At 38.8% G+C, this 24,467-nt stretch overlaps 2 protein-coding genes and 1 long non-coding RNA gene across 3 annotated transcripts in view; all 3 read right to left on the bottom strand.

Moving 5' to 3' along the window:
- Window positions 1-9,245: 9,245 nt before the first annotated feature.
- Window positions 9,246-10,641, bottom strand: LOC118560877. The gene is made up of 3 exons (XR_004929661.1): window positions 10,630-10,641; window positions 9,463-9,677; window positions 9,246-9,374 (listed from the first exon to the last, which is right to left on the bottom strand). It is a non-coding gene; the product is annotated as an uncharacterized LOC118560877 (long non-coding RNA).
- A 3,975-nt stretch (window positions 10,642-14,616) lies between these two features.
- Window positions 14,617-19,873, bottom strand: LOC105918578. Its single transcript, XM_036132398.1, has 11 exons — window positions 19,792-19,873; window positions 19,203-19,287; window positions 18,472-18,624; window positions 18,224-18,375; window positions 16,806-16,942; window positions 16,605-16,698; window positions 16,401-16,512; window positions 16,091-16,317; window positions 15,540-15,711; window positions 15,334-15,461; window positions 14,617-15,187 (listed from the first exon to the last, which is right to left on the bottom strand). The coding sequence occupies exons 2-11, from the start codon at window positions 19,282-19,284 to the stop codon at window positions 14,870-14,872; spliced, it is 1,575 nt and encodes a 524-aa protein (XP_035988291.1). The 5' UTR covers window positions 19,285-19,287; window positions 19,792-19,873; the 3' UTR covers window positions 14,617-14,869.
- An 833-nt stretch (window positions 19,874-20,706) lies between these two features.
- Window positions 20,707-24,467, bottom strand: part of LOC105922790 (NXPE family member 3) — a 116,103-nt gene continuing 112,342 nt past the window's right edge. Inside the window, exons 6-8 of the mRNA XM_036132397.1 lie at window positions 23,940-24,010; window positions 22,751-22,948; window positions 20,707-22,669 (exon numbers count right to left, since the gene is read on the bottom strand). Of these exons, the coding sequence (XP_035988290.1) occupies window positions 22,095-22,669; window positions 22,751-22,948; window positions 23,940-24,010 (844 nt within the window). The 3' untranslated portion in view covers window positions 20,707-22,094. The remainder of the gene's footprint in view (window positions 22,670-22,750; window positions 22,949-23,939; window positions 24,011-24,467) is intronic.

Raw genomic sequence — 24,467 nt, 5'->3', positions numbered from 1 at the left:
TCTCTCTGTTAGTACATTCCTATCATATTAACCAGGTTTCTTTGCAAAGAAAAAGAAGCAAAAAGATAGAACTGTTACAGTAATAGCAGAAAGAAACAAACAATCTTTAAGACACCACCTTTCTCCGCTGGAAGATCTTACAGCATAACTTGGTTAAAACTAAGCATAATTTGGTGTCCAAATATGATTATGAATCCTTACCGCACTGCTAGAACTGTCTTCTCAGAGTCTTCTGTTGACAGAACGGTGGCGTCTCCTTTAATCTGAAAGCATAACTCAGAGAAAACAAGAGTGTTAGTAGTCCTCAAAACCCTGGTCCCCTTAGTGTCATTTTAATATAATGTTTTTTTTTTTCCTTTTGCTGATCCTGGGAAGGTGTTTATCATATCTTTTATCCTTCTCAGGTTATACTGTCCCTTTGAGGTTCAATGCGGCCTTCTGATATTCTGACGCTTTTCAAAATTTCTCATTAGTTGCATTCAAATTCCAAGTAAAAAGAAATAAAATAAATGAATAGAAAACCCTTAGAAAAGCAACCATATTTAGTTACATACAGGTTTGTTCAAAGCACAGTTTTTTTCTTCTTCTTTTTTTAAAATCTATTTAAATCAAAGATCATGTATTTCTAAACTTCTTTCAAATGGACTGGTTTGTGATGAATAATTATTATTACAAGCCAAGGCAGTCAAACTTTTTTTACAGTAGCAGGCCACACACCATCAGGTAGGAGGGTGCACTTATGCCGGTGCCCAAACCCCGGAGGGGAGAATTTAGAAAAATAGCGTCTCCCTGATGTATTTTGGAAGCTTTCAAGACAGGTGATTATTTAAAGAATAGAGTCAGAGTGCATGTTTTAAATTGAATAAAAAGGAAACAAAGTGAATGATCAATTCTTAAAAAAAACAACCTTTGTTTATTTTAATATCAAAACGTTTTTTCACATGTTATCATGTTTTAACAAGGTTTTGAACAAATTTGCAAAAAATTTGTTGAATTTGAATTACTAGCCCCATATAAAACAGATCAGATTAGGTGAATATATGACAATTTACTAACTTCCGAGTGCGCAGTGAGATAACACGTGCGCGCTCAAACCCGGTCTCGCACGCGCTCAGTTCCTTCTCTGCTCGCGGGCTCGACCTGCTCATTCCATGCTCAACACCAGCTGTGCTGTGCGCTCCCTTGGCTGTTTCTCAGCGAGCGCAAGAAGAGTTTTTCAGAGTTGATCTCGGATTGGTTCTTACGCGCTCAACCAGAAGGCACAAATATTGCTCCATTATATAATCGGGGAAATGTAGGCAGCGGCAAGAGCTGCTATAGACGGCGATTTGCCGCCGTTCACCGGCTAATTTTGACTGCCCTGACAAGCAATGAGATCTCAGTAATTTTATATTACTTTAGGGCTAAAAAAACAAGTGATAGGATCTGTGCCTAATGTTGTAAAACAGTGAACTCAACAAGCTTTATATAAAGCTTGTTACCAGTTCCAATTTTCTAACCAAGCTGAAATATTTCCGTTCAAGCCATGTTAATCTCTCCGTGTATCAATTTAATTTGGGTCGGATATTTAATGTTAAAAAAAAAAAACAAAACTTTGTTATTGAAGTCTCTCTTTTCCTTTACCTTTTTGTTAACATAGTACATGCTTAAAAATGTATTTGAATTACGGAGCTGCAGTTCTCCCAAAACAAATGAACATTTTGAAACCATGAACATTACTTCACACAGATGAACGTTTAGTTACATACATAACATACATACAGTTACATACAAGCGATGACATTCAGACAGACAAACACACACAGGCCTGTTTTTCCACTATCTTACACAGATCTGTGCTTTTCATATTTTTAAACATCTATGGCAACGCCGAAAGATGTATTTTCAACGTGTTAAGTTTTCGCTTAGTTTAAAAAGTGGAGAGCGTGCGCTGGCTACGACCCCTGAATGTTTCGTCCACACGCGGTTTTACGCTTTAGTCCCGCAAGGATACAACTCTTTGCCTCGCAGACACTTGGATGCTTATCCATTTTTGAAAGTTATACGTCGCTATTAGCAGTTCAGAACACTTTTATCCACAACGGAAGTGTCTCTTGTCAGTCCCCCTATAAACGCTTCCCCGGTGCAATGTCCTTTTAGTTCCATTTCCATTTCCTGTTTTTATTAATTGTATTCAATTTTCGCTTTTCTTTTTCTTACTTCTAAATTTTATTTTTATTATTTAGTAGCAGTACCGCAATCTATATATATAAAAATAATAACCCCTATGTGAGAAATCTGCATGTTTAATCTAATAATTTATTCATGACATGCTTCTGGGCCCCTACTTTTCCAGCATGAAATCTAACCTCTCACCCTGGGGCAAGGCTTGACCCTGGGAACTCTGCCTTTGACCTATTATACGGACTACTCTGCTTCCAGACTTTCCCCTTTTTTTATTTTTTTAATAATAATAATAATAATAATAATAATAATAATAATAATAATTATTATTATTATTATTATTATTATTATTATTATTATTATTACTACTTGTCCTTAGCACGATCGACCAACTAAATTGAAAGGCCTCACATCTGATGGTCGCTTTTTTGGTGTAATGGTCGGGAACCCACTCGTCAAATCTGCGTACGTCTACACGGAAGTCAGGGCAATTAAGCATTCCCTGCCGCTTTCATCCATTACACTAGTGGATAGCCTCTTGTGCAAACCAAGACAAGAGGACTTTAAATGACCAGCTGCAAACCGCTCAGCCCAGTCACCGTTCTCCAGGTGAAAATAGTTCTGCCCCTCCTCCCAGCGGGAGACTCCATATTTCAGCTGAAAAAGAATTTTAATAAAATTTTGAATTTCAGTTTAATGTTAAAACCTTAATCACCGTTCTGTATTTCTAATCCTGCTTTATAACTTATTATTTCTACCCACTTTTACTTATAAATACCTTTTTAGGTTTACAGTTTTAAATTTTAAAACTTCTTGAGGTATTCTTTAACTGTGGTTTGAATTTTAAAAGCTTGCAAGCATTTTTGAGCAATTGCGTTTGTTTTTTTAAAAGATTTGGAAAATAATCCCCTTACCGTCTCATGAAAGAAAGGTTCGTATCTTCGCGCCGACGCCCCAGAGACCCTCCGAAACCAGGAGCTCCTCCACGTCCCTTGAAAATCCATTCGGGGTACCAGAGACCGGATAAACGGCCAAAGCTGCTCCTGTCCCCGAACTGCCTGGCTCGTCGGTCGGAGATCCTGTTCGTGACGCCAAATGTGGATGGAATTCTAAGCAAAGATAACTGAGTTTCCATCATTACTAAATGAAAAGACAGTGGTGATGACGTTCCAGCACTTTTATTGAGAAACAGAGCAGAGATCACAAAGATGGAAAGTAATCACACCCTACAGTCCCGCTGCAGTCTGCGTCTGCCCTGTCTCTGCCTGTCTCGCTTTTCGGCTCCCCCCAATACTGCCCAGTGGCCATGGCTTGAGACATAACAAAGATAGTTTATCCTAGACACAGTATCTATGCAGCATTCAGCCTTGGTCTCAGCAACAGTGGATCTTATACACAGACATCAGGTCCCCAGGCCTCCTCTGTCCCAGTTGGTTTGAGGCCATAGTGACTTCAGAATAATAATTCTTATAAATTTGCGTATGGTCAAATGCATGTTAAATTTGTGCTAATGGTCAAACATAAAATGGTTTGACCATTAGGACAACGGCTGGCTGCAACTTTGAAAGTTCGTTCCGCTGCAAACTAAGAAGCACAGGTAAACAGAAAATAAGAGAAAAAGAGAGGGTGACACCAAAGGCTTAAGGGATTTTTTTAGTAAATATTTTTTTAAAACTGAGGATCAGCCAGGAAGAGGTCTAGGAATGTAATTACAGAGGAATGATGCCCACCCAGAGCCAGGTAAGAAGCAATGTGATTATCAATGTTATTTTAAAGTATAGCATCCGCTAGCTAGTGTAAGGGGAAGAAGGCCTTTTGTTTTACAGAAAAACTTGGGCTTAGCGCCAAAAGAGCAGAGAGAGGGCAGAGGTCCAGGTAAACCACTTTCAGGTAAACCGCACCCTGAGGCAGGGAGCTGGGGTGCGGGGAGGCGCAGTGTGTGTTTGAGGAGAAGACAGAGAGAGCCATCCTTAGTGATAGCAGAGACAGTGCAGGTGGAGGGGCTTACTGCCCGACCGGATAGTTTGAGCATAGTTGCTCAGAGACGGATCACACCGTAAATGTCAATGATCCCGCGTTATTGTCATGGTTTAAATAAACTGACTCTGGAATGAGCACAAATACGGAGGCAGAAAAATCAGTTTAAGGGGTGTTATGGGGAAAAAAAAGAATAAAAGAGCGGTGATGTCGGCTGGCTAGGTCTCTGGTTACGTGGGCTGAGGAAGGGTAGGAGAGAGGCGAGCAGCAGGCCGGAGATGGTTTGAGAAATTATTGTTGTTGTGATGGTTGGCAGAGAAATACTCACTGGGATGACGGTGAGGTTTGAGCTTGAGGGGTTGTCGTCCAGTGATGTTGATGTGAGGTGCAGAGCTGGTAGGTTCTCTCCAGAGGTGGTGGTGTGAGGGTGGACAGGCAGGTGAGTGCAGGAAGGCGGGCCTCCGTAGAGTATGGGTCTGAGGTTTACTCTGGTGTCCAGAACGGGAACTCAAAGAGGTCTCAGAAGTGGTTTCCGGAGCTTGAAAAGGTATCAAGGCTTGAAACTGGGAACACGGCTTGCGGTCTGTACCAACACATAAGCGTAAACGAACGGACGCCCTCCCCCTGGCTCCAGCTCCTTAAGAAGGTTGGCAATTAACTCCGATGAGGAGCACCTGCCTGTCCAACCCTGCAGAGAAGGAGAGAGAGCGAAAACCCGGCCTGCACCTCGGCCTGGGCTATGACAGTTATGGCCAACAAAAATGACTGATTCTGATCGAATGAACGTTGTGCATTTAATGGCAAAAAAGAAGCCTTTCTTAGAGATGGCAAATGATCTGCCAGCAGATTCAGAGGGCAGAGAATTCCCAAAGTATCTAACTTATTCTACCATATTGTTAGGGACTGGCTAATATACAGCAGGTCCACAAAGGCCATATTATGGCTGCAGTGCTGTTCTCTTATGAAGAAAAGATCAACCAGTGCACTAAATTCAATAGATGGGTTGAAAATATCCAATATAAAATACAGAGATTTCCAGGACATGAAGTATACAGTTAAGTTGACTTTTTTTGGTTTGTGTGTGTGTGTGTGTGTGTGTGTGTGTGTGTGTGTGTGTGTGTGTGTGTGTGTGTGTGTGTGTGTGTGTGTGTGTGTGGTGGCAGCAGGTGTAGAGGGGGGCCCCCAAAAAGACTGTGTTGTCCCGGGCCCTAGCAAAGCTGTCAGCTGACCACTCAATGTATTTTGCACCTTAGCTACATTCACCATCGCTCTCACTAACACTCACACATTCATACACTGATACACAGATCAGTAGGCAATTGGGGTTAAGTGTCTTGCCCAGAGTGCACAATGACATGTGACGGAGGAAGCTGGAATTGAATCCACAGCCCTCAGATTCGATTGCAAAAATATATATATATATATATATATATATATATACGGTGGCCCAGAGGTGTCACCGCTAATACAAAAGCCGCAACACAAATACAAGAGCCGCAACACAAATACAAGAGCCGCAACACAATTACAAGAGCCGCAACACAAATACAAGAGCCGCAACACAAATACAAAAGCCGCAACACAACTACAAGAGCCGCAACACAAATACAAAAGCCGCAACACAACTACAAGAGCCGCAACACAAATACAAGAGCCGCAACACAAATACAAGAGCCGCAACACAATTACAAAAGCCGCAACACAACTACAAGAGCCGCAACACAAATACAAAAGCCGCAACACAACTACAAGAGCCGCAACACAAATACAAAAGCCGCAACACAACTACAAGAGCCGCAACACAATTACAAAAGCCACAACACAAATACAAAAGCCACAACGGAAATACAAAAGCCACAACACAAATACAAAAGCCACAACACAATTACAAAAGCCACAACGGAAATAGCCGCAACGGAAATATAAAACTACAACGGAAGTGACGCAACAGTTGGTCGTTCTACATGACGGTAGAAGAAGAAGAAGCTGACCCGGCAAAAAAAAAAAAAACAAAGAAGAAGGAGCTTTGCTTGTGGACTCACCCGTTTGATAAGTAAGTAAAACATTTTTTTTTTATTATATATGGTACAGGTGTACCGTTATGCTAGAGAGTGGGTTTACTGACAACTTCAAGTTTGTTAACCCTGTGAAGAGAGAAACATTGCAATTTAGATTTGCGAGTCAGTGGTTACCATGGAAACGAGTTGGATAACTAGCTTTGCTTAGCGACAGTATGGCGCATAAAACGGAGAATTTATCACTCAGAAACTCCCGAACTGGAAGTTATAACTCCAACTGTATTATACTTTGGTTAAATTGTTTAAATCATGGGGGCGCGCTGGTCGCGTAGCAGGTAGTGCGACCCATGTATGGAGGCCTTAGTCCTCGACGCGGTCGACCTGGGTTCGACTCCGACCCGCGGTCCTTTGCCGCATGTCTCTTCCCCTCTTCCACCCCTTCCTGTCAGCCTACTGTAATAAAAAGTGAGTCACTATAGCCGCGAAAAATCTCCCCCCCAAAAAAAAATTTTTAAATCGTCTCCATCGCCTCACTGAGTTGCTCTTTACAGTAAACGTCTTTTTTGAAAGCTACTTTTTCATCTGTGGGGCTGCACAGCGTGGCAGTGGGTAGGAATGCTGTGTGTTCAGCACATTATACATCAACAACTGCCATGTATGAAACCATTGTTTGAAGCATGAAACGTTTATGGAAAATATGTGTTTTAGATATTTGTTGAAATTATCATTATGTCATCACAGCATAAAACAGGTAATCTATGAAAGAAATGCAGGCTCCTCTGCCTTCTTCCAGCATTAACAGCAGCAAAAAACATACTTTTGTAAAACTTGCATACTGCAGCCTTAAGACCAACAGTAAATACAATAAAATGACCCAACAGATGTGAAATAATGTTTTTAAAACTATTGAATCAAAATTAAAATATTTAAAAATGAGAAAAGTGTCTGGTTCACCATCAGCCAATTCTTAAGCTTTGAAATCAATATTTTAATCTGAGTTGACATCTTAAAATGAGATGGTAGTGAGTTCCAAATCTCACAACTAAGCATAATTTTTGCAACTGTCAGTAAACGTGGACTTTTTTCGTACTTCCTCAGATTCAACGGCAGAAATTGTGGATTCTCTGCATCTGCACAAGCCTTGAGCCTTGAGCCACTCAAAGTGATGATGATGACGAACAGGAAAATGCTTTGAAGAACTTCAGCGACAAAGTGGTTTGTCACCACCTCTTCAATGGGGAGCAGCTGTACAAATCTACATCACTCTGAAGAACATGGCTGATCTATAAAATGTTAAGACTGTAAAATAAACAACCCTTTTCATAACTTTGAATACAATGTAAGCAGAAAAGTCATTCAGGTTTTGTTTATTTATTTATTTTTACAAGCAATACAGCAACTGTTGCTTAAAATGACAAAATAAAGAATGTTATAAACAGTTGTTTTCAACAATATCATTGAAACATTGTGTTGTCTTTCAAACCAAACTACACAACAAAACATAGAAATTTGGGAACAACCTAATGCAGTAGAACTAATATGTATATATACACACACATATAGAACCCACACAACTAGAATCCAAAACTTTTACAGATCTGGGGTCCGTTCTTCGTACGTTGCTTAAAACATCCGAGATCAAATGAGGCATCCAAGATGACTTGATCTGGCTAATTGGGTTCTTCGAACACACCTGTTGTTTATGATTAGTATGGCTGGATTGAGTTATCCGAGATAACTGCGCGTTCATGCGTTTGTTTAAAAGGGGAAATGTATCGATAGTAGAAACAATGATCAGCAGCGCTGCTATTGGCTGTTCAGCATGGCCAAAGAACGCCCACACTTTTTCTCCCAAGCAGAACACGAGCTTTAATGGAAGGTTATGCCGAATTTGAGTCATTAATTAAAACGACAGGGAACACCTCAAAGTCTGCTAAAGCCAGGAGAGAGGGCTGGCAAAAAGCAGCAGACAAATTAAACGCGTAAATACTGTCCATGGTAGATGTTTCTATCACTTTCTACAGTATGTATTTTTGCATTTTAATAATTTCATATTTACTTTGTTCTTTTATATCAGAGCCTCCACGGGACCCACTGGCACATGGGGACAAGTAAAAGTGAAATACAAGAATATTCTACAAAATGGTAGCCTTTAATTACTATAATTTATTTTAAAAAGGAACTTGTTATGTCAAGAGATCCAATATCGGTGTCATTCCTTAGACACTGGAAGTAAAGGATGCGTACAAACTGGGAATTTTAACAAAAAAATTAAATCTATAAAAAAATGAAGTTCTTCCTTTTCCAAGTCATCCACAGTTTACACGGTAAAACTGTATTGCTTCGTGTCTAGATAATCCATCCATAGTTTTTCCTAATTCAATATACGGCTCAGCAGGAAGCAAGCCTTTCAAAGTAAAACTAAACTTCACAATAAAATGGCCTGAACAAATCTTCTTACTGAATAGGATAAAAATAAAAAACAACCCATCATACAAATAACTTAAATATTTTCTATTTATGGCTCTAACACCACTTTTTCCTCTATAAAAGCCAATGTTAAATGATGTGTTTGTCTGTTTATAACAGCCACCAAGAAAAATCTCTCTAGAATTACACTGTCGCGCTGCACTAAAGGATCCTCTCTATTGCGCCATACGCGATTACTCGAAAAGCTCTGAAATTATTCTTGTACCTTCCGCAACAGGTTGCTGTCGTAAAAATGGACATGGCTACGACAGACTTCCCTATCTCCTTCGCCTATAAAGCTGCGATCAAATCCTGTTTACATGAAATAAGCCTGCTTACGAGCAGGCTTAAACTGCCGCACATGTTGCTATGACAGCAAGTCCAAGATGACTTTCGAAAGACCAAACGATCCGAGATCATGCCAAATCATCAACAATCAAATCCAGCTAACTGAGTTAGCAACGTACGAAGAACGGACCCCTGGCCCAAAATAACAACAGCTGCATGCTGACTAAAGGCATCCAAAGCCACGGGAATTCTTAATGACAAAGTTCATATTGTGCTTGAATGTAATGTAGCTGTACAAGAGGGGCAGCTTTAAAGTGTTGGCACATGTATTTGCCATAGGGAATTTTGAGGTGTAAATATATTCAAGACATGGCTGAGGGTCCATGCCAGCAAGAGGAATAGATGGCACACCTGTGGCAAACATAAGGACATCCTCCAGGGTCACCTCACTGTTATGTTCTGAAAGTAGAAATAAATACCAACACTGACACATCATAAGTAGTTAATTTTCATTGTAATTAGTGTGATGTGGAACAAATAAACCAACCTTCACAGTCAAGAAGGTAGTCGGCCCAGAAACTTGTTGTCTTGTTCTCCTGGGCTCTCTGGTTGCTGCCATCTGGACTAAGCTCTGGTCGGAAGAGATTTCCGATGTCCACAGCAGATAACTTTTTCTCAAAATGGCACAAGACAGGAGTCAGCGCCATAGGAAATTGCTGCAAGGCTGTTAAAAACTGCGAAGTAGCAAGTCCATTCTTGAATCTGAAATGCAATAACAGGTTGCTTAGGAAATTAAAAGTACAATTTGTATCAGCTACTAAGCATTAAAATGAAACACCTGTTTTATACCACTCAGTTATTGTTTTTACTTTTTAGAATCAGAATCACTTTAATAATCCCAAAGCTAAATTATTTTTGCGACACGCTCCAGATATACTAAAAAATTATATATATATTTTTTGTTTGTTTTTGCACATTGTCACTATCACTTTAATTTAGATATATCTATATACAGATCTAAATTAAAGTGATAGTGACAATGTGCAAAAGGGAAAAAAAATGAATAAATGTCAATACAGAGGGGTGATGTCTGAGGGGTGATGCTAAAGGAAAAAGCAACATCGGCAATAACAAAAAAAAGAAACTAAAAAACAAAACTACCTTTCGATTGCGCTGTGATTCCTTTCAATTATGAACTGTAAAGAGCAACTCAGTGAGGCTATGGAGACGATTTAAATTTTTTTGTTTTGTTTTTGGGAGATTTTTCGCGGCTATAGTGACTCACTTTTTATTACAGTAGGCTGACAGGAAGGGGTGGAAGAGGGGAAGAGACATGCGGCAAAGGACCGCGGGTCGGAGTCGAACCCAGGTCGACCGCGTCGAGGACTAAGGCCTCCATACATGGGTCGCACTACCTGCTACGCGACCAGCGCGCCCCCATGATTTAAACAATTTAACCAAAGTATAATACAGTTGGAGTTATAACTTCCAGTTCGGGAGTTTCTGAGTGATAAATTCTCCGTTTTATGCGCCATACTGTCGCTAAGCAAAGCTAGTTATCCAACTCGTTTCCATGGTAACCACTGACTCGCAAATCTAAATTGAAATGTTTCTCTCTTCACAGGGTTAACAAACTTGAAGTTGTCAGTAAACCCACTCTCTAGCATAACGGTACACCTGTACCATATATAATTTAAAAAAATGTTTTACTTACTTATCAAACGGGTGAGTCCACAAGCAAAGCTCCTTCTTCTTTGTTTTTTTTTTTTTTGCCGGGTCAGCTTCTTCTTCTTCTACCGTCATGTAGAACGACCAACTGTTGCGTCACTTCCGTTGTAGTTTTATATTTCCGTTGCGGCTATTTCCATTGTGGCTTTTGTATTTGTGTTGTGGCTTTTGTATTTCCGTTGTGGCTTTTGTATTTGTGTTGCGGCTTTTGTAATTGTGTTGAGGCTCTTGTATTTGTGTTGCGGCTCTTGTAATTGTGTTGCGGCTCTTGTATTTGTGTTGCGGCTCTTGTATTTGTGTTGCGGCTTTTGTATTAGCGGTGACACCTCTGGGCCACCGTATTACATACACACACACACACACACACACACACACACACACACACACACACATGGTGCTCTCACCCATCCATCATACTCCTGAGCGGTCGCTATTAATTTCTCAAGCTCAGGTCCTGGGAGCTTGAGGGTTCTTCATAGTACCTTAGCTACACCCAAGATTGCACCCTTCTGGAATGACATGTGTGATGTTTCTCCAGGTGTCTGTTGGAGCCACTTCTTCAGTGTGGGGGTTACTGCCCCAAGTGCTCCAATGACCACTGACCACAGCCTACTGTTGTCTTCACCTAAATACATACATACATACATACATACATACATACATACATACGTGGGTAGTAATGTTACATTTACTCAGTCACATTTACCTGAGTGACCTTTTGAACAAAATGTACTTTTAGGAATAGTTTTGCTGCATTGCACTTTTTACTTTTGAGTATTGTTATGTTTTTAGAGGCATGTGCTCGACTGACATGCAGACAAGAGCTTGGGAGCCACATGATGAGATGAGTAGATTTTCTTTTTGAACATTCTTTATTTAAGAATATAACAAATCCAACATATATGTATCTTTATATATGCAACTACAAAGAACATCAAACCCAAGAATAGGGGAAAAAAGAGGGGGGGGCTCAGCAAACATTCAGATCTGTTTCAGCAATTGACAATTCTTAGAAGGGTCTTCGTTGGCTCACATAGATGGAAGGTGTACATGTCTAGTGTCTAACCATAAAAGGGGAGGGATACAAACAATGGGGGCTGACACCATTTTGTTTAGCTTATGGAGCTCGTTATCCATCTGGCCATCCAAAGTAATCGATAGCCGGGGCCCACACTCCCAACAATGTGTCCATTTTTACATGAAGTTTTACTGTTATCTTCTCCATTATATACATATTCTTTAACCTTTCTTGCCATTGTTGAAGGGTTGGGGGCAAAGGCTTAAGCCAAGACAGAGTTATCATTGTCCTTGCTACACAGTAAAAAACAAAGTGTCACTTTAACACCTATAGAGTTGAGTTTAACTCCGTTTCAGATAATATTTGGTCCCACTCAAAAATAGTGTAAAATGTACTCTATAGCCAGTGTCAAATTTTCAGAGTTAATTTTACTCATTTTAGTGTCAAAATCAACAAGTCAGTGAGTCAAATTATTTAACACTATTGTTTGTTTACACTCTTCAGAGTAATACTGTTATGTTTATGGAGTAAAATTTACACTAAAATTACTTAAAAATATATAATGTTTCAGCCCCACCCCCCCTTTTTTTTTTACACATATACCATATAATGCTAAATTTTAGCATTATATGGCTTTAATAAAATCTACCAATCACAATGATCACAAAGTTTTAAGTTCAGAGACATTTATTCAATTTTATGATCCAGTGACATTACTGTAATAGTGTCATTTTAACCATCTTCAAAACAATGTTCACCAAAGATAGCAATATGGGACAACTAAAAGAGCAGTGTCACTTGCTTTATATGACATTTGTATGTCAAAGGGCTTCGGATAACATAGATGGTTGACATCAAACGCAACAAAACCTTGCATCATTTTAGTAACTTCATAAGCATGAAAATGTTCATGAAAGGATACTGTACATAAAGGCAATGTAAGCAGCAGCAATTTGTCTTTAACTATGAAGACAGACTCAATCTGGTAAAAGACAGGCATTTCAAATTCAACTTTGCCACAAATAACCAGATGAGGACGGTAAATAAATCCACTGTGTTTTGCCCAGTTCACTTTCATAACTTGAACCTCTAGAGGCACTCGCACTGCCTCAGCAATGTCAGAACCTCCTTTTACCATGTTTAAAGATACCATTTTCCCTGGTCCAATGTCCAATCGATTAAAAGTTGATGAAGCTTGCCAAACATGTGCCATATAGTTTTGATGTTTTTTAGCGAGTGTTTTGGTAATGTTTTTAAATGACTTTAACTGCTTCTTAAAAAAATTGTGTTTACCTTCATAGCGCATGCACCAACTATGAAGTACAGGGCCAATTTTCTGAATGCACCTAGGGTAATGGATGAGAAAATGGTGCTTTGGTAAAAGTTTTTTCTGTGGATACAACTTTTTAAACAGTTTGTGATGATCCACAATCAAATGTTTTAAATATACACACATACCTTGGGTTAACATTGGAGAAAGAACAATATTCACAATTTGTAGTAGTAAAAGGAGGAGGCCCCAGTGTGGATTATCAGATGTTACCAGATCTCCAAACATGAGAGGAACATTCTTCAGCAAGCACCATGATTGAACTGCATTTAGTCCCAGATCATTTGATTCTCCACATAAATTCACAGCCACTGGCTTGTTGCTCCTCTCCATGAATCCATAGTCAAAAGTTAGTATTCTCAAATTCAGTTCCTCCAATGTAATGTGTTCTTTAAAATACTCAAACAAAATTTTCAACTCATACTGGCCAATACCTTCAAAAATGTCGTGCATCACATCAACTGAGAAGTTTTCAGTTGTGTGAAAAAACATAAGTGAATTTAAAATACATGAACGCTTCACACCAAAAATATAAGGAAGAGAGGGATTGTAAGACATTTCTTGGCAGTGTGCTGTGTGCATTTCTTTGGTGCGCAGCACTATTTTGGAAGAATCTTCGGAAAATTCTGTTTGGAAGTCATCTTTTTCAGCCAAACAGAACCTGCAACAATACCTTGCACTGAAAGACTCAACCAGACCAAACAAGCTATGTAGGCCTAAATTATCCCCAGTAACCTGCACAATACTTCCAAGAACATGGCAACCATACAGTGGAATAAAAATTCCATTTGTTTCCAAAACTCTAATGTCTTTAACAATAGGTGCAAGAATTTCACTAAAGCCATACCGTTTAACATCTTGTGCATGAAACAAGGCACAAAGGTGAATGTTAGCCAAAAGAGAATTCCATTTTGGAGAGAAGTTACGTAATGTAAAATATATTGCACCCAATTTGTAAATACCCCGTTTGGAACCAAGAGGGTTTGCAACCTCAAAATCATCATAAAACATCTGGATTTGCACTGAGTGCGTTTCAGTTGAAAACAAAGAATGACCCTTAAAAAAAGATCCATCATCAATATCTTTAAGTGTTGTGTCATCAAAAGTTGAGCTTTTCAACATTTCGGTAGAATATGGACTTTTAAATATTGACTCCAAAGTAGATAGAATTGGAACATACATGAACTTGTCTTGAACTACAACTTGATCATATGTTCCCATCTTCTTATTTCGTCTAGTGTCAAATCTTGATCCAATTACATATTCAATTGGTTTTACAGTTTCCCACTTGCCTGACAAAAATTTTGATCTTTTGTATTCCGAGTTAAGAATAGTGAAAGGATTCTCAAGTTCTTCAAAACATGCTTCAACTTTCTTGCACATAACAGTCTCTCTTTCACTGCTAAATACATTCTTTATTACAGTTTCTTTAGCGTGATGTTGGATGTCTTTTACAATCTCTTCCATGGAAATTACAACAGAATTCACCAAACTTTGGCCAACACCTGCAGCCTCCATATCTGAAATTACTGATGCACAACTATTTACAATGTTTGTTGAAGATAAATCTGTGTCAACTTCTAAAGATTCAGTCACCATTTCAACATCTCTGGCACTATCTTGTGTCAACAACATTTTTGTAAGGTGAAAACTCCCCACCTTCTACAGATTCAAATGAATCACTAAGATGACATCTATTTAGATGCTTTCTAAAACCAGAAAAGCTACCAAAAGAACGTGAACATCCTACTTGACCACATTTAATATGGAGAGTCCTGCCAGAACAAAGGCCATGGATTAGTTTAAGGTGCTTAACAAGGCTGTTTGGTGTGTCACTGTCACATTTGCAGATGAAACACTGCATTGTTTGATGTCACGCTAATGGAGCATTCTTGCCCTCAACTCGGCAACTCTGGGAGTTTCCTTTGTTTCTCCAACATTTATGTTGTAAACAGTTGTTTGGAGAAAGGTGAAGAAGTTGGTCAAGGGAGCACTGTATGACGTACCAAACACATAATGGGCCTTAAAGAGCTCATCAAGAGCTCCAACTGAACATGTTGCCTTACATGGAATAGCATAGTTGTCAATCACAATGAAGAATGTGTGAATACTGCTTTGGATGGATCCCTGGGCAAGGAGGTAGGGTTGGGTACGATGCGTGATCTTGTCAAGATGCAGTTGTACACTGGTTCCAACCTACATTAAAAAAAAATATAAAAACATGACAAAAGTATTTAGTGACAAATTTCTGAATGAAGATCTGACAGAATAAAAAAAATTAATTATGAAAATGAAGAGACTGAATTATGCATTTTTCTCATTAAACAACTGTTTACCAGTACCTTTAGAAATCTGATGAGGTGATCCACTGCTTGAGATGCAGACATCTTACCCGGCCTCTTTCGTCCTTGTGCAGATGGTGGTAGCAGATGCAGCAGAAGCAAAATAGCAGACATGTCACTATCCCAACCTACAGGCCAAATGCTTCAGGTTACCATCATCCCACTAACATATGAATTTGTCACAATTATGTAGAGGACCAACATACCATTCTCAGCTTCAGCAGCCAACTCTGCATTCCGCAATAAATTCAAGAGCTCATTGGTGGGTACCAGGCCATGGCTTTCCTTTATAACCTTGGATTTGAGACTGGTGGGCCACTTCTCCAAAAATTTGTTGGCAGTGCCTTCGCCAAACAGGAGTCTGAAATCTTGTTCTATCTGAAATGCATAAATAAAAGCATTTCACACAGTGATAAGACGGTAAATGGCCTGTATCTGTACAGCGCTTTATGAAGTCCAGAGGACCCCAAAGTGATTTACACCACAGTGATTTAGTCATTCACATGCTGATGCTGGTGAGCTACATTGTAGCCACAGTTGCACAAGGGAAGACTGACATAAGCAATGCTGCCATGTGCTTGTGCCACCCGGCCTTCTGAGCACCACCAGCAGGCAAGGCGGGTAAAGTGTCTTCCCCAAGGACATAACAATTTAGAAAGAGTTTGGGTTCAAACTGGTAATACACAGGTTACAGGACAAACTTCTATGAATGTTGCCACTGAATATTTTAGTAGTGTAAGAGATAAAGCTGTCTTACCAGTCCTGGGGTGTCCAGAAACCGTGGAAAGACAGAGAAGACATTTGCTGCTTTCTTTTCATCATTGACCATTGAATGACGGTAATGGAAGGTAGCCTTCATCTTCTCACGGACAGTGTCATCATCAGCAGAGTGTTTCAAAACAGCAATAGCTGCTTCCACTTCCTCATCTGACAGCACTTTTACAGCAGTGAAAACCCTGGACTGACCATGGCCTGGTCCACCACCTAAAAACAAACAAAAAAGTTTCTTACTCCAAGCCACAGATTTTAAATTTTTTTTACATATACTCACTATTGAGAAAACTTACTTTTAGGAGATTTGCTACCTGAGGCACCCCTTTCCTCTGCAGTTTTTCTTTGAATGGTCTTTAAACGCCATGCAAGGTATCCTGAACCGCTCTCTGGATCATAGTAATGCTCCTATGTCAATAAATACAAGCAGACTTACCATTCCATAAACATCATTGAAGGTAAATATACATGCTTAATGTTGCTAAGACCCTTTTACTTACATATCCATGTTTTGAAAACGGGTCCTCCAGATAGGGAAATAGGGCAACGATCCCCTGAGCATACATCACTCTGACGCTTTTAGGAGGGGATGATCTGATATATGATCAAACAATGAGTCACTAAACTGATGTTTGAAAAAATAATGAAAAACCAATTCAAAACCAAAATGTTTCTTTATAGTCTAAGTGTATGATTCTTACCCATGTGCTTCTGTCATTGCAGCTGTAAGGATGTTTATCATCTGTCTTCTGGTTGCATCTGTCAAGCATTTAGTTCTTGCATACTCTTGCATGATACGCTCACCACCAGGCTTAGTTGTCAAGATTTTTTCAATCAACTTCAATTTCAAAGAGGAAAAAAATCAAAAACTCTTGAACCAATAAACGTAGAAAGGACATAAACTAGGGCTGGACGATAATTCAATAACAATATATATCGATCGATAGACGTGTGGCGTGATAGAAAAAAAAACGGGTCGATAAAATTTTGATATAGACAGTTTTCCTTCCTTCTCTTTAGCCTATCATATTAGTTGATGCTACAGTCACTACTTTCTCTCGACCAATCGTAATCGCAGACTCAGGCACGCCGTCACAAAGCGCCGCCCTCTCAAACCACAACACAGAGCACGTGAATATGTCGCAGCAAGGAGCGGCGGAGGAAACGGTCCCAAAACGGGGTTTTACTAGTTCGCCAGTCTGACAAGAAATAAACTACAGTAATTTGAAAACTTGCAAGGAACCGGTAAAAACAGAGTCTGGTAACGCAACCAACTTGTTTCATCACGTAAGCCGCTCAGCCGCTCACACCCGCAGCTATGCGAGCTGTTTCAGCCCCGCTGAGGCTCTGCGTCTTCGTAGGAATCTTCTGGAAGTTCTTCCAAAACAAAGCAGGTATAGCAGCTAAACTGGGCTTCCTTCTTTGTGATAACATTACAAAGCGTCCAAGCAGCATAAGGACATCACGCATGCAGTAACGTGCTTCATAGGGATGGACATGCTGATGTGGTCTACAGCTGAAAAACCTGGCTTCAAACAATTACTCGCCGCTCTTGATCCGCGATATAAAATTCCGGGAAGTTTTTCTCTAACAGCGCTCCCTAAGTTGTGCAACGAGTGCAGGGAATCAGTGCAAAATGAGCTGCAGTCTGCGTCCTTACACGCCACAACCTTGGAGCTCAGCCCTGCGTCAGCCTCTCAGTTATGAAACCATGAGAAGTAACTAGTGTACTATTCCCACCTAAATAGGCTATTTTATTTATTTATTTGGTATATTTATTTTGGTCACTTTTCTGGTCACTTTAGTTTATTCTTTGTCAGCATTTAATAACATAACTCAGGTCTCTTAGGTTATTTTTCTTTAAAAACAAAATTCTGTTATGGTTAAAAAAGTTGGTTAAATAAAGATTTAATTGTATTTTGTGTTTGTGTTCTTTATTAAAATTAAATCATTTAGCAATATCATAAAATGTCCAGGCAGAGCTGCACATAAGTATGGTTTTAAATATTTTCAATAATTATCGATATCGATCAATATGCATTTTTCTTTATCGATAAGCTTTTTTCCTATATCGTCCAGCCCTAACATAAACAATGGTAAATTAAATGTAATAACTTACCGCTTTCGCCTCATAATTTATGTGACATGGCCTTTTAGGTTGACTTCCTTCAGCAGTGGCTTCTTCTTCTGATGGGTCACACGTTGTGAAATTCAGAATGATAGTATCATCAGATGCGACTGAAGATGAAGATGATGATGATAGAACAGCACCTGCAAAAAGTAAAGCAACAGCCTGTTTAGGAGAACTCTAATGCTCCCAAACCAGCTCCTAAATTAAATTAGCATTGGTGAATTGTTAGTGATTACCAGGATCTTCTTTGTTGCTCAACATAACTCGAAAGGTTCCAGGTGACTGATCCACTATTTCATCAAAAACATCTACATCAACTTCTGTATCAGACTGGTCATACACCTTCAGATCTTGCTGTCTGCCTTCTGGAATGTTAAATTTCAGGCACACTAAAGCAAAAAAAAAAAAGGTCATAATCAGAATTGAAACTGCTGAAAGTAACTTAAATCCTCCCTCTTGCTGACAAACCCGTGGTGGATCATGTTTTTTTTTTTTTTCACTTTTACCCAATGTATTGGAACGTCCAACTGCCATGCACGTGGGCATTGTTAATTTAACAACAGCTCTCGCAAATTTCAACGGTGAAGTCCTCTCAAAACCGGAAATAATTGTTGTTGATCACAGCTGTGTAGAATAGTTCCTTAGCTTGTGAAGCGCAGTGCCTTACCGCAACGGAATGTCAGGATGTGATGTCAGGAGTGAGGAGTTGCCATATTTGGGCAATAATATCCGCTTCCAGGCTCAGTGACCGAGACGACAATTTATGTTTGTTTTTTTTTAACTTAACTTTTTTACGCTAAATTCATTACATCAACACGAAAGTATTAATTTAAGGTATAGATAATGACCCACTGATTTTTCCTTGATGACTGGACTTTTCCTTTAAAGCAAAGAAAAAATTACTTAATGCAAGATGAGTTTCTCATGCAAGAAAAAAGTAGTGAAAATATTTTACTAACGTACTAACCTTCTCTCACGAATGCATCAAATGTTAGATCAGAAAGTTTCACGTACTTCTGCTCCCCACCAAACAAAACACGCAGCAGCATGATCTGTAAAAAAAAAAAAAAAAAAAAATTAATAATGAAAAACAACCATGACAGACATATTTTAATAGTTAATAAATGTGCTTCAACGGTAACGCCATTTGAAAACTGAGTTCATATTTCCGATACACTTGAACATAATCTGTATGTATGGCGCGGATTAGCTGCTACAACCATGATGCTAACCATGCGCCTATTAGCTGCTACATCCATGGTGCTAACCATGCTAACATGACTCGTTGGGTGCTACGACCCCGAAGTACCAACGGAATCTGGGCCTATGGCATAAGGCACAGTGATTAATACTATTACCATTTATAATGTTATGTATTCTTACCTTGACAGCCTTCAGAAAAAAAAATATGGTGCCAAAACCATTTGCTACACTAGTACTCACGCATAATAGTTTCAAACATATTCAAAGGATAACAACAGAAGCTATAATATCGTTCTTCTTCACAATTATTATCAAAATAAGTTACCAACACCAGATTGTTAAAAGTTACTTACGTTTTCTGTAGCAAAACTCCGTTCAGAATCCTAAATGGAAATATCCCCACGAACTTCTGAAAACTGGTGCTTCGTCTTTTTTCTTCCTCCTCCTCTTGGCGGTTCCAAAAAAATCTTTCCAGTGGCGCGTTATTGACACTTGACAGAGTCAAAAGTTTCACTGCGTGAATGTAGCATTTTACTCTGACTTTTAACTCCAATGTCAGAGCCGATTTACACTCCATTTAGTTATAAATACTCTATTTAGATTAAATTAGGTTAACACTGAAATATTAACACCTCATTTTTTACTGTGTAGTAATTGGGCTTCCCTTTTCCTAATATTTTCTTTTGGTGTCAAACCTAATATATAGTACAGCTGGTTCAGTGGTAACGTTGACTCAAGTATTCTTTTAATTTCTGTCTGGATCCCTTGCCAAAATGGAGTCAGTACTGGACAGTCCCAAAAGATGTGAGTGTAGTCCCCAATCTGATTACAGGTCCTCCAGCATAAGTTTCAGGCATTTGTCATATTTTGAAATACTGGAAGGTTTTTTAAAAAATCTCATTCTTAATTTCCAGTTGAATTCTTTCCATCCTGGGCTGTGGGTAATCTTAAAAGCTTTTTCTGAAATCTCCTCCCATTCCTCATCTTCAATAACAATGTTGATTTCTAGTTCCCACTTCTGCTTTATATCTATCGAGTTGTCGGAGAAGTGTCCCTGTAAATGTTTATATACATTAGATATAATCTTCTCCTTATTATTTTTCTCTACACATTCAGATAAGTAGACTTTTTAATGAAAAAATAATAACATTCAGCAGTAGAACAGGCTCAATATAGACACGGAGCACGGATAAAGCACTGGGTGACACAATGGATGATCCAACGACAAAGGACAGGTGGTTTAAATAGAGGAGTAAACAACAGAGGGGAAGCAGAAAGGAAGGTGAAATTGATTAACTAGACAAGCGACAGGTGAAAGGCATGAAGAGCTGAGTGGGCAACAGTGAGAAACAGAGAAGAGCACGGTCCTGAGGACATAAAATTAAATTAAACATAAACATAATTCTAGTAGAGAGAAACTGCAGAGTGAAAAAAATAGGGAAGAGGAATCCAAATATAAACATGAACCTAATACATTACTACATCCATGACCAATCCTTATAGGATAAAGAACCTAAAGAAAGCATAATACAAAATAAAGACGCAAACGCAAAACGCAAAAACTTAAGGATATGGCGTACCACTGCTTACTTAAGTAAAATTTATGCCAATTCTACCCACTGTATGCAACTTCACTGAATAAAGAACAAACTTGTTTTTACCAAAATGCATACACTTACAGTGTATGTTAAAGTGGGACATCTTGTTTGTACACAAGCTTTGTTATTTTAATAGTAATTTATATCTGTCGAGCTCATTGAGCAAATTGATTCAGAGAAGTGTTCTTTTTTTTTTTTTGTATATTTTTTTGTATATTTCTTTATTTTAGTCTTTAAAATACCAGTATTTGTACAACTTTATATTTTTGTCTGTCCAATTATACACATTTTATATATTAAATAAATTATTATGATTAGTTACTCAATAAGTCAGTAGCCTTCTTACAAATTTCTTGTTTGACTACTTTTTGGTTTTACTTGAGTAAAAATATGTTGAATAGTGCTAAAATCTTTGGCAACTCTACCAACCAAATTCCAAGGGTCATGGAATGTGAAGTACAAGGACAGAGTTGTACAAAATATAGATTTTTGGTTCACCTTCATAAAAATATGAACAACAATCCATTCAGGAGCAGTTGACCAAAAATATAAACAAAATAGGCCCAAAAGAAAATGAGGTCAAAACAGCCACACATGGGTAACAAAATGTTATGTTTTTAAATCTTACAATGAAAACACAGGTATAAACATAGACATTAAAAAAGTCAGTGAGAGGCAGGGAGTGGATACATAGACAAGCAACAGCAATGAATACATAAAGGAAACCACTTTAAGTCAACAAATCATAAATGCAAAACAATGTTTACCTTTAAAAATTGTAATGTGTATTTTTTTTAAAAGTCCTGCTCTTTGGAAAATTCTCCTAAGCCAGTTCCCCTGCTTTTAATCGACTGCTGGATTCCTCAACTTCTTGGTAAGAACCTTTTGTACCTATAATTTTTACATCTATATATAAAAGAAATGACTTAGTCTCCTTCTGTTTTGTTAATGATTTATTTCATAATCTGAACTGTTCATTGACATTTATTTTGTGCTATGCATTAAACTGTAACTGTTTAACTGAGTAGTTGTCTCTTCATTCATGTCTAATCTGTTTTTTACTGTACTGTTGCATCCTTAAAATTTCCAGATGGGTGACATATGTGGGACAGAACAACATCCATCATGTTCTTTATTATGGGAGGTTGTGGGTGGAGGCTGTGCGGCAAGTGATGGGCCAAGCACATCTCCCAGGCATCGAGCAGTCTTACATTCAACCCTTTAAATATTGCCCTGAGGACCTTATCCTGCTGCAAGGCATACCAGTCACTACTGTTCCATATCTCAGAGAGTATGGATGCTTTGGGATTAGGCGTCCTGATGATGACGAGAGTGCCTGGGGCTCTGGTCAGAAGTCGCACCACTTCCCTTCTTATGTTTAGCAAACGTCGGATATAGACCTCAATAGGGAAACTGGTGAAATGTGCCCAGACAGCAATTACTATAACAGTGTTGGTGCCTCCAACCACACTTCTCAGTTCGCTGGTAATATGACGTGTCTGACTAGCCGGCATAGGAGTGAAAAGGATGGGAGTACCATGGCAGCGGTACGTCACTAAGATGTTGTTTTTATAATCCAAAGCCATATAAGGTCCTGCTTTCTTTGGACTTTTCAGGTCAAACATCTTCAGATCTGAAAGCATAGCAGAGAACAGATTAGACTGCAACATGAACCAGTTTCATATGTTGCTGGAAATGTTTACTGGACACCTACTTGGTGTTTTTGACATTAAATATTCAAACCACTGCCTGACGGTGGAGTCGCCAAACAGGTGGAGGACCTTCCCTTTTAGACACTGGGTTACTGCTGTTGCGTTGTTAAACTGATGAACTGTTCTGCCATCTAGTGCTTGCCACACTCCCTTGTAGTAATACCCAGCAACACTAGTTTTCAAGCTTCCATTTGTTCCATCTGGAAGGTGAACAGGGAAGATAAATCAATCTTTCTTTCTTTCTCTTACACTGCATGCTGTAATATATGTTCATTCTACTCATCAGCACTGAGCCACACTTACCTAAGTAGTAAGATGATTCAAATAACTTAAGCTAACTTTCCTCCAAAATACTATTATATTTTAGTTATCACAACTTTTTTTTAACAATCAATTTGAGAAAACCTTAAACCATTTGTCCTATTCTAGGATTTTTTCCATTTGTTGTCTCTTTTGCTTTACAGCCTGACTTTAAATTAGCTTTTCATTCATATTATCCAATTTAATGTGTAAGTATGGTGTATTCTGTCTACCTGTTTTTGCCACTGTCATGTCCAAATCTCCCAATGTGAGACAATAAAGGTATTTCTGTTCTACTCAAAAAGCCTTTTTAAAATTTTGCAGAACTGGGTGGAAGCCCTGAGTGAGCGTTTTTCCAAAGCTGTATTTGTTTTTGTTCTGAGGGGAGTGGTGGTTAACTGAAGAGTGGTGGCCTAGTGGTTAAATCATTGCGCTTCTGGAACCTGGAGGTTCTGGGTTCAACTCCTACAGACTGTCACTCTGGCTCACTAAGCAAAACCTTATCCCCAGATTGATCCCTGGGTGCTGCACAATGGCAACCCACTGCTCCCCAAGAGGATGGGTTAAGTGCAGAGAACAAATTTCATTGGAATATATGTTGCAATGACAATAACGATTATTATTATATACAGCTGTCAAATCTAAGACTTCTGTCTTGATGTGATTGTGTCTTTTGTGGTTTCATTCACTTTACTTCTTGAAAGTATAAGAATGCATGTATTTACAGTCTCTCTCTATCTCTCCCTCTCTCTCACTTACTCACTCACTCACACACTCACTCACACATACACACACACACACACGCACGAAAAAACAACAACTCTTCAATCATTAAAGCTAATAGCAGTTCAGCCTTGTATGGTTCATAAATACTCAGACAGTGGGTTTTACCTTTTAGTTTTGAGAAAATGTTGATGCTGGCAAGTCCCAATGGTGGAATGGAGACTTTCATGTTGACACCGCTACAGCAAAGCAAAGCAAAGTCATGATAGAATGTCAGGAAAAGGCAGTGTTGGGCACGTTACTTTGAAAAAGTAATTAGTTTAAGTTACTAGTTACTTCTCCCAAAAAGTAACTGAGTTACTAACTGAGTTACTACACTAAAAGTAACTAGTTACCAGTAAAAGTAACTATTGCATTACTTTTTCGTTTCTCTCCCGTCATGAAGCGTTTCGACACATTGCCAAACTGTATTGATACTGTGCCGATAGTGTGTCACTGAATACTGACACCTGCTGGACCTTATAAATCACTACAGGCAACCTAGTTGACAGAGTTAACTGACACTGATTTGGTGACCTAGTGCACACAATATTTACAATTTAAGTAATTGTATGTTGCATTGTATTATTTTATATTTCCATTTGAATTTAAAATGTATTTGATTTTTTTTTTACATACAGTCAAAAAATAATGTGA

The sequence above is a fragment of the Fundulus heteroclitus genome, unplaced genomic scaffold (genome assembly GCF_011125445.2).
Source record: "Fundulus heteroclitus isolate FHET01 unplaced genomic scaffold, MU-UCD_Fhet_4.1 scaffold_50, whole genome shotgun sequence".
Taxonomy (NCBI): Eukaryota; Metazoa; Chordata; class Actinopteri; order Cyprinodontiformes; family Fundulidae; genus Fundulus; species Fundulus heteroclitus.
The sequence above is the reverse complement of the archived record's forward strand: the minus strand, read 5'-3'. Positions and strand labels throughout refer to the sequence as shown.

Bases quoted from the DNA above. Each gene is read 5' to 3' on its own strand.
- LOC105918578 (XM_036132398.1), bottom strand. From the start codon at position 19,284: ATGCTGCTGCGTGTTTTGTTTGGTGGGGAGCAGAAGTACGTGAAACTT. The intron at 16,943-18,223 runs GTAAGTTATTAC...TTGAAATTGAAG, and splicing joins TAAATTATGAGGCGAAAGCG to TTGATTGAAAAAATCTTGAC. The intron at 16,699-16,805 runs GTAAGAATCATA...ATCATATATCAG, and splicing joins GCAATGACAGAAGCACATGG to ATCATCCCCTCCTAAAAGCG.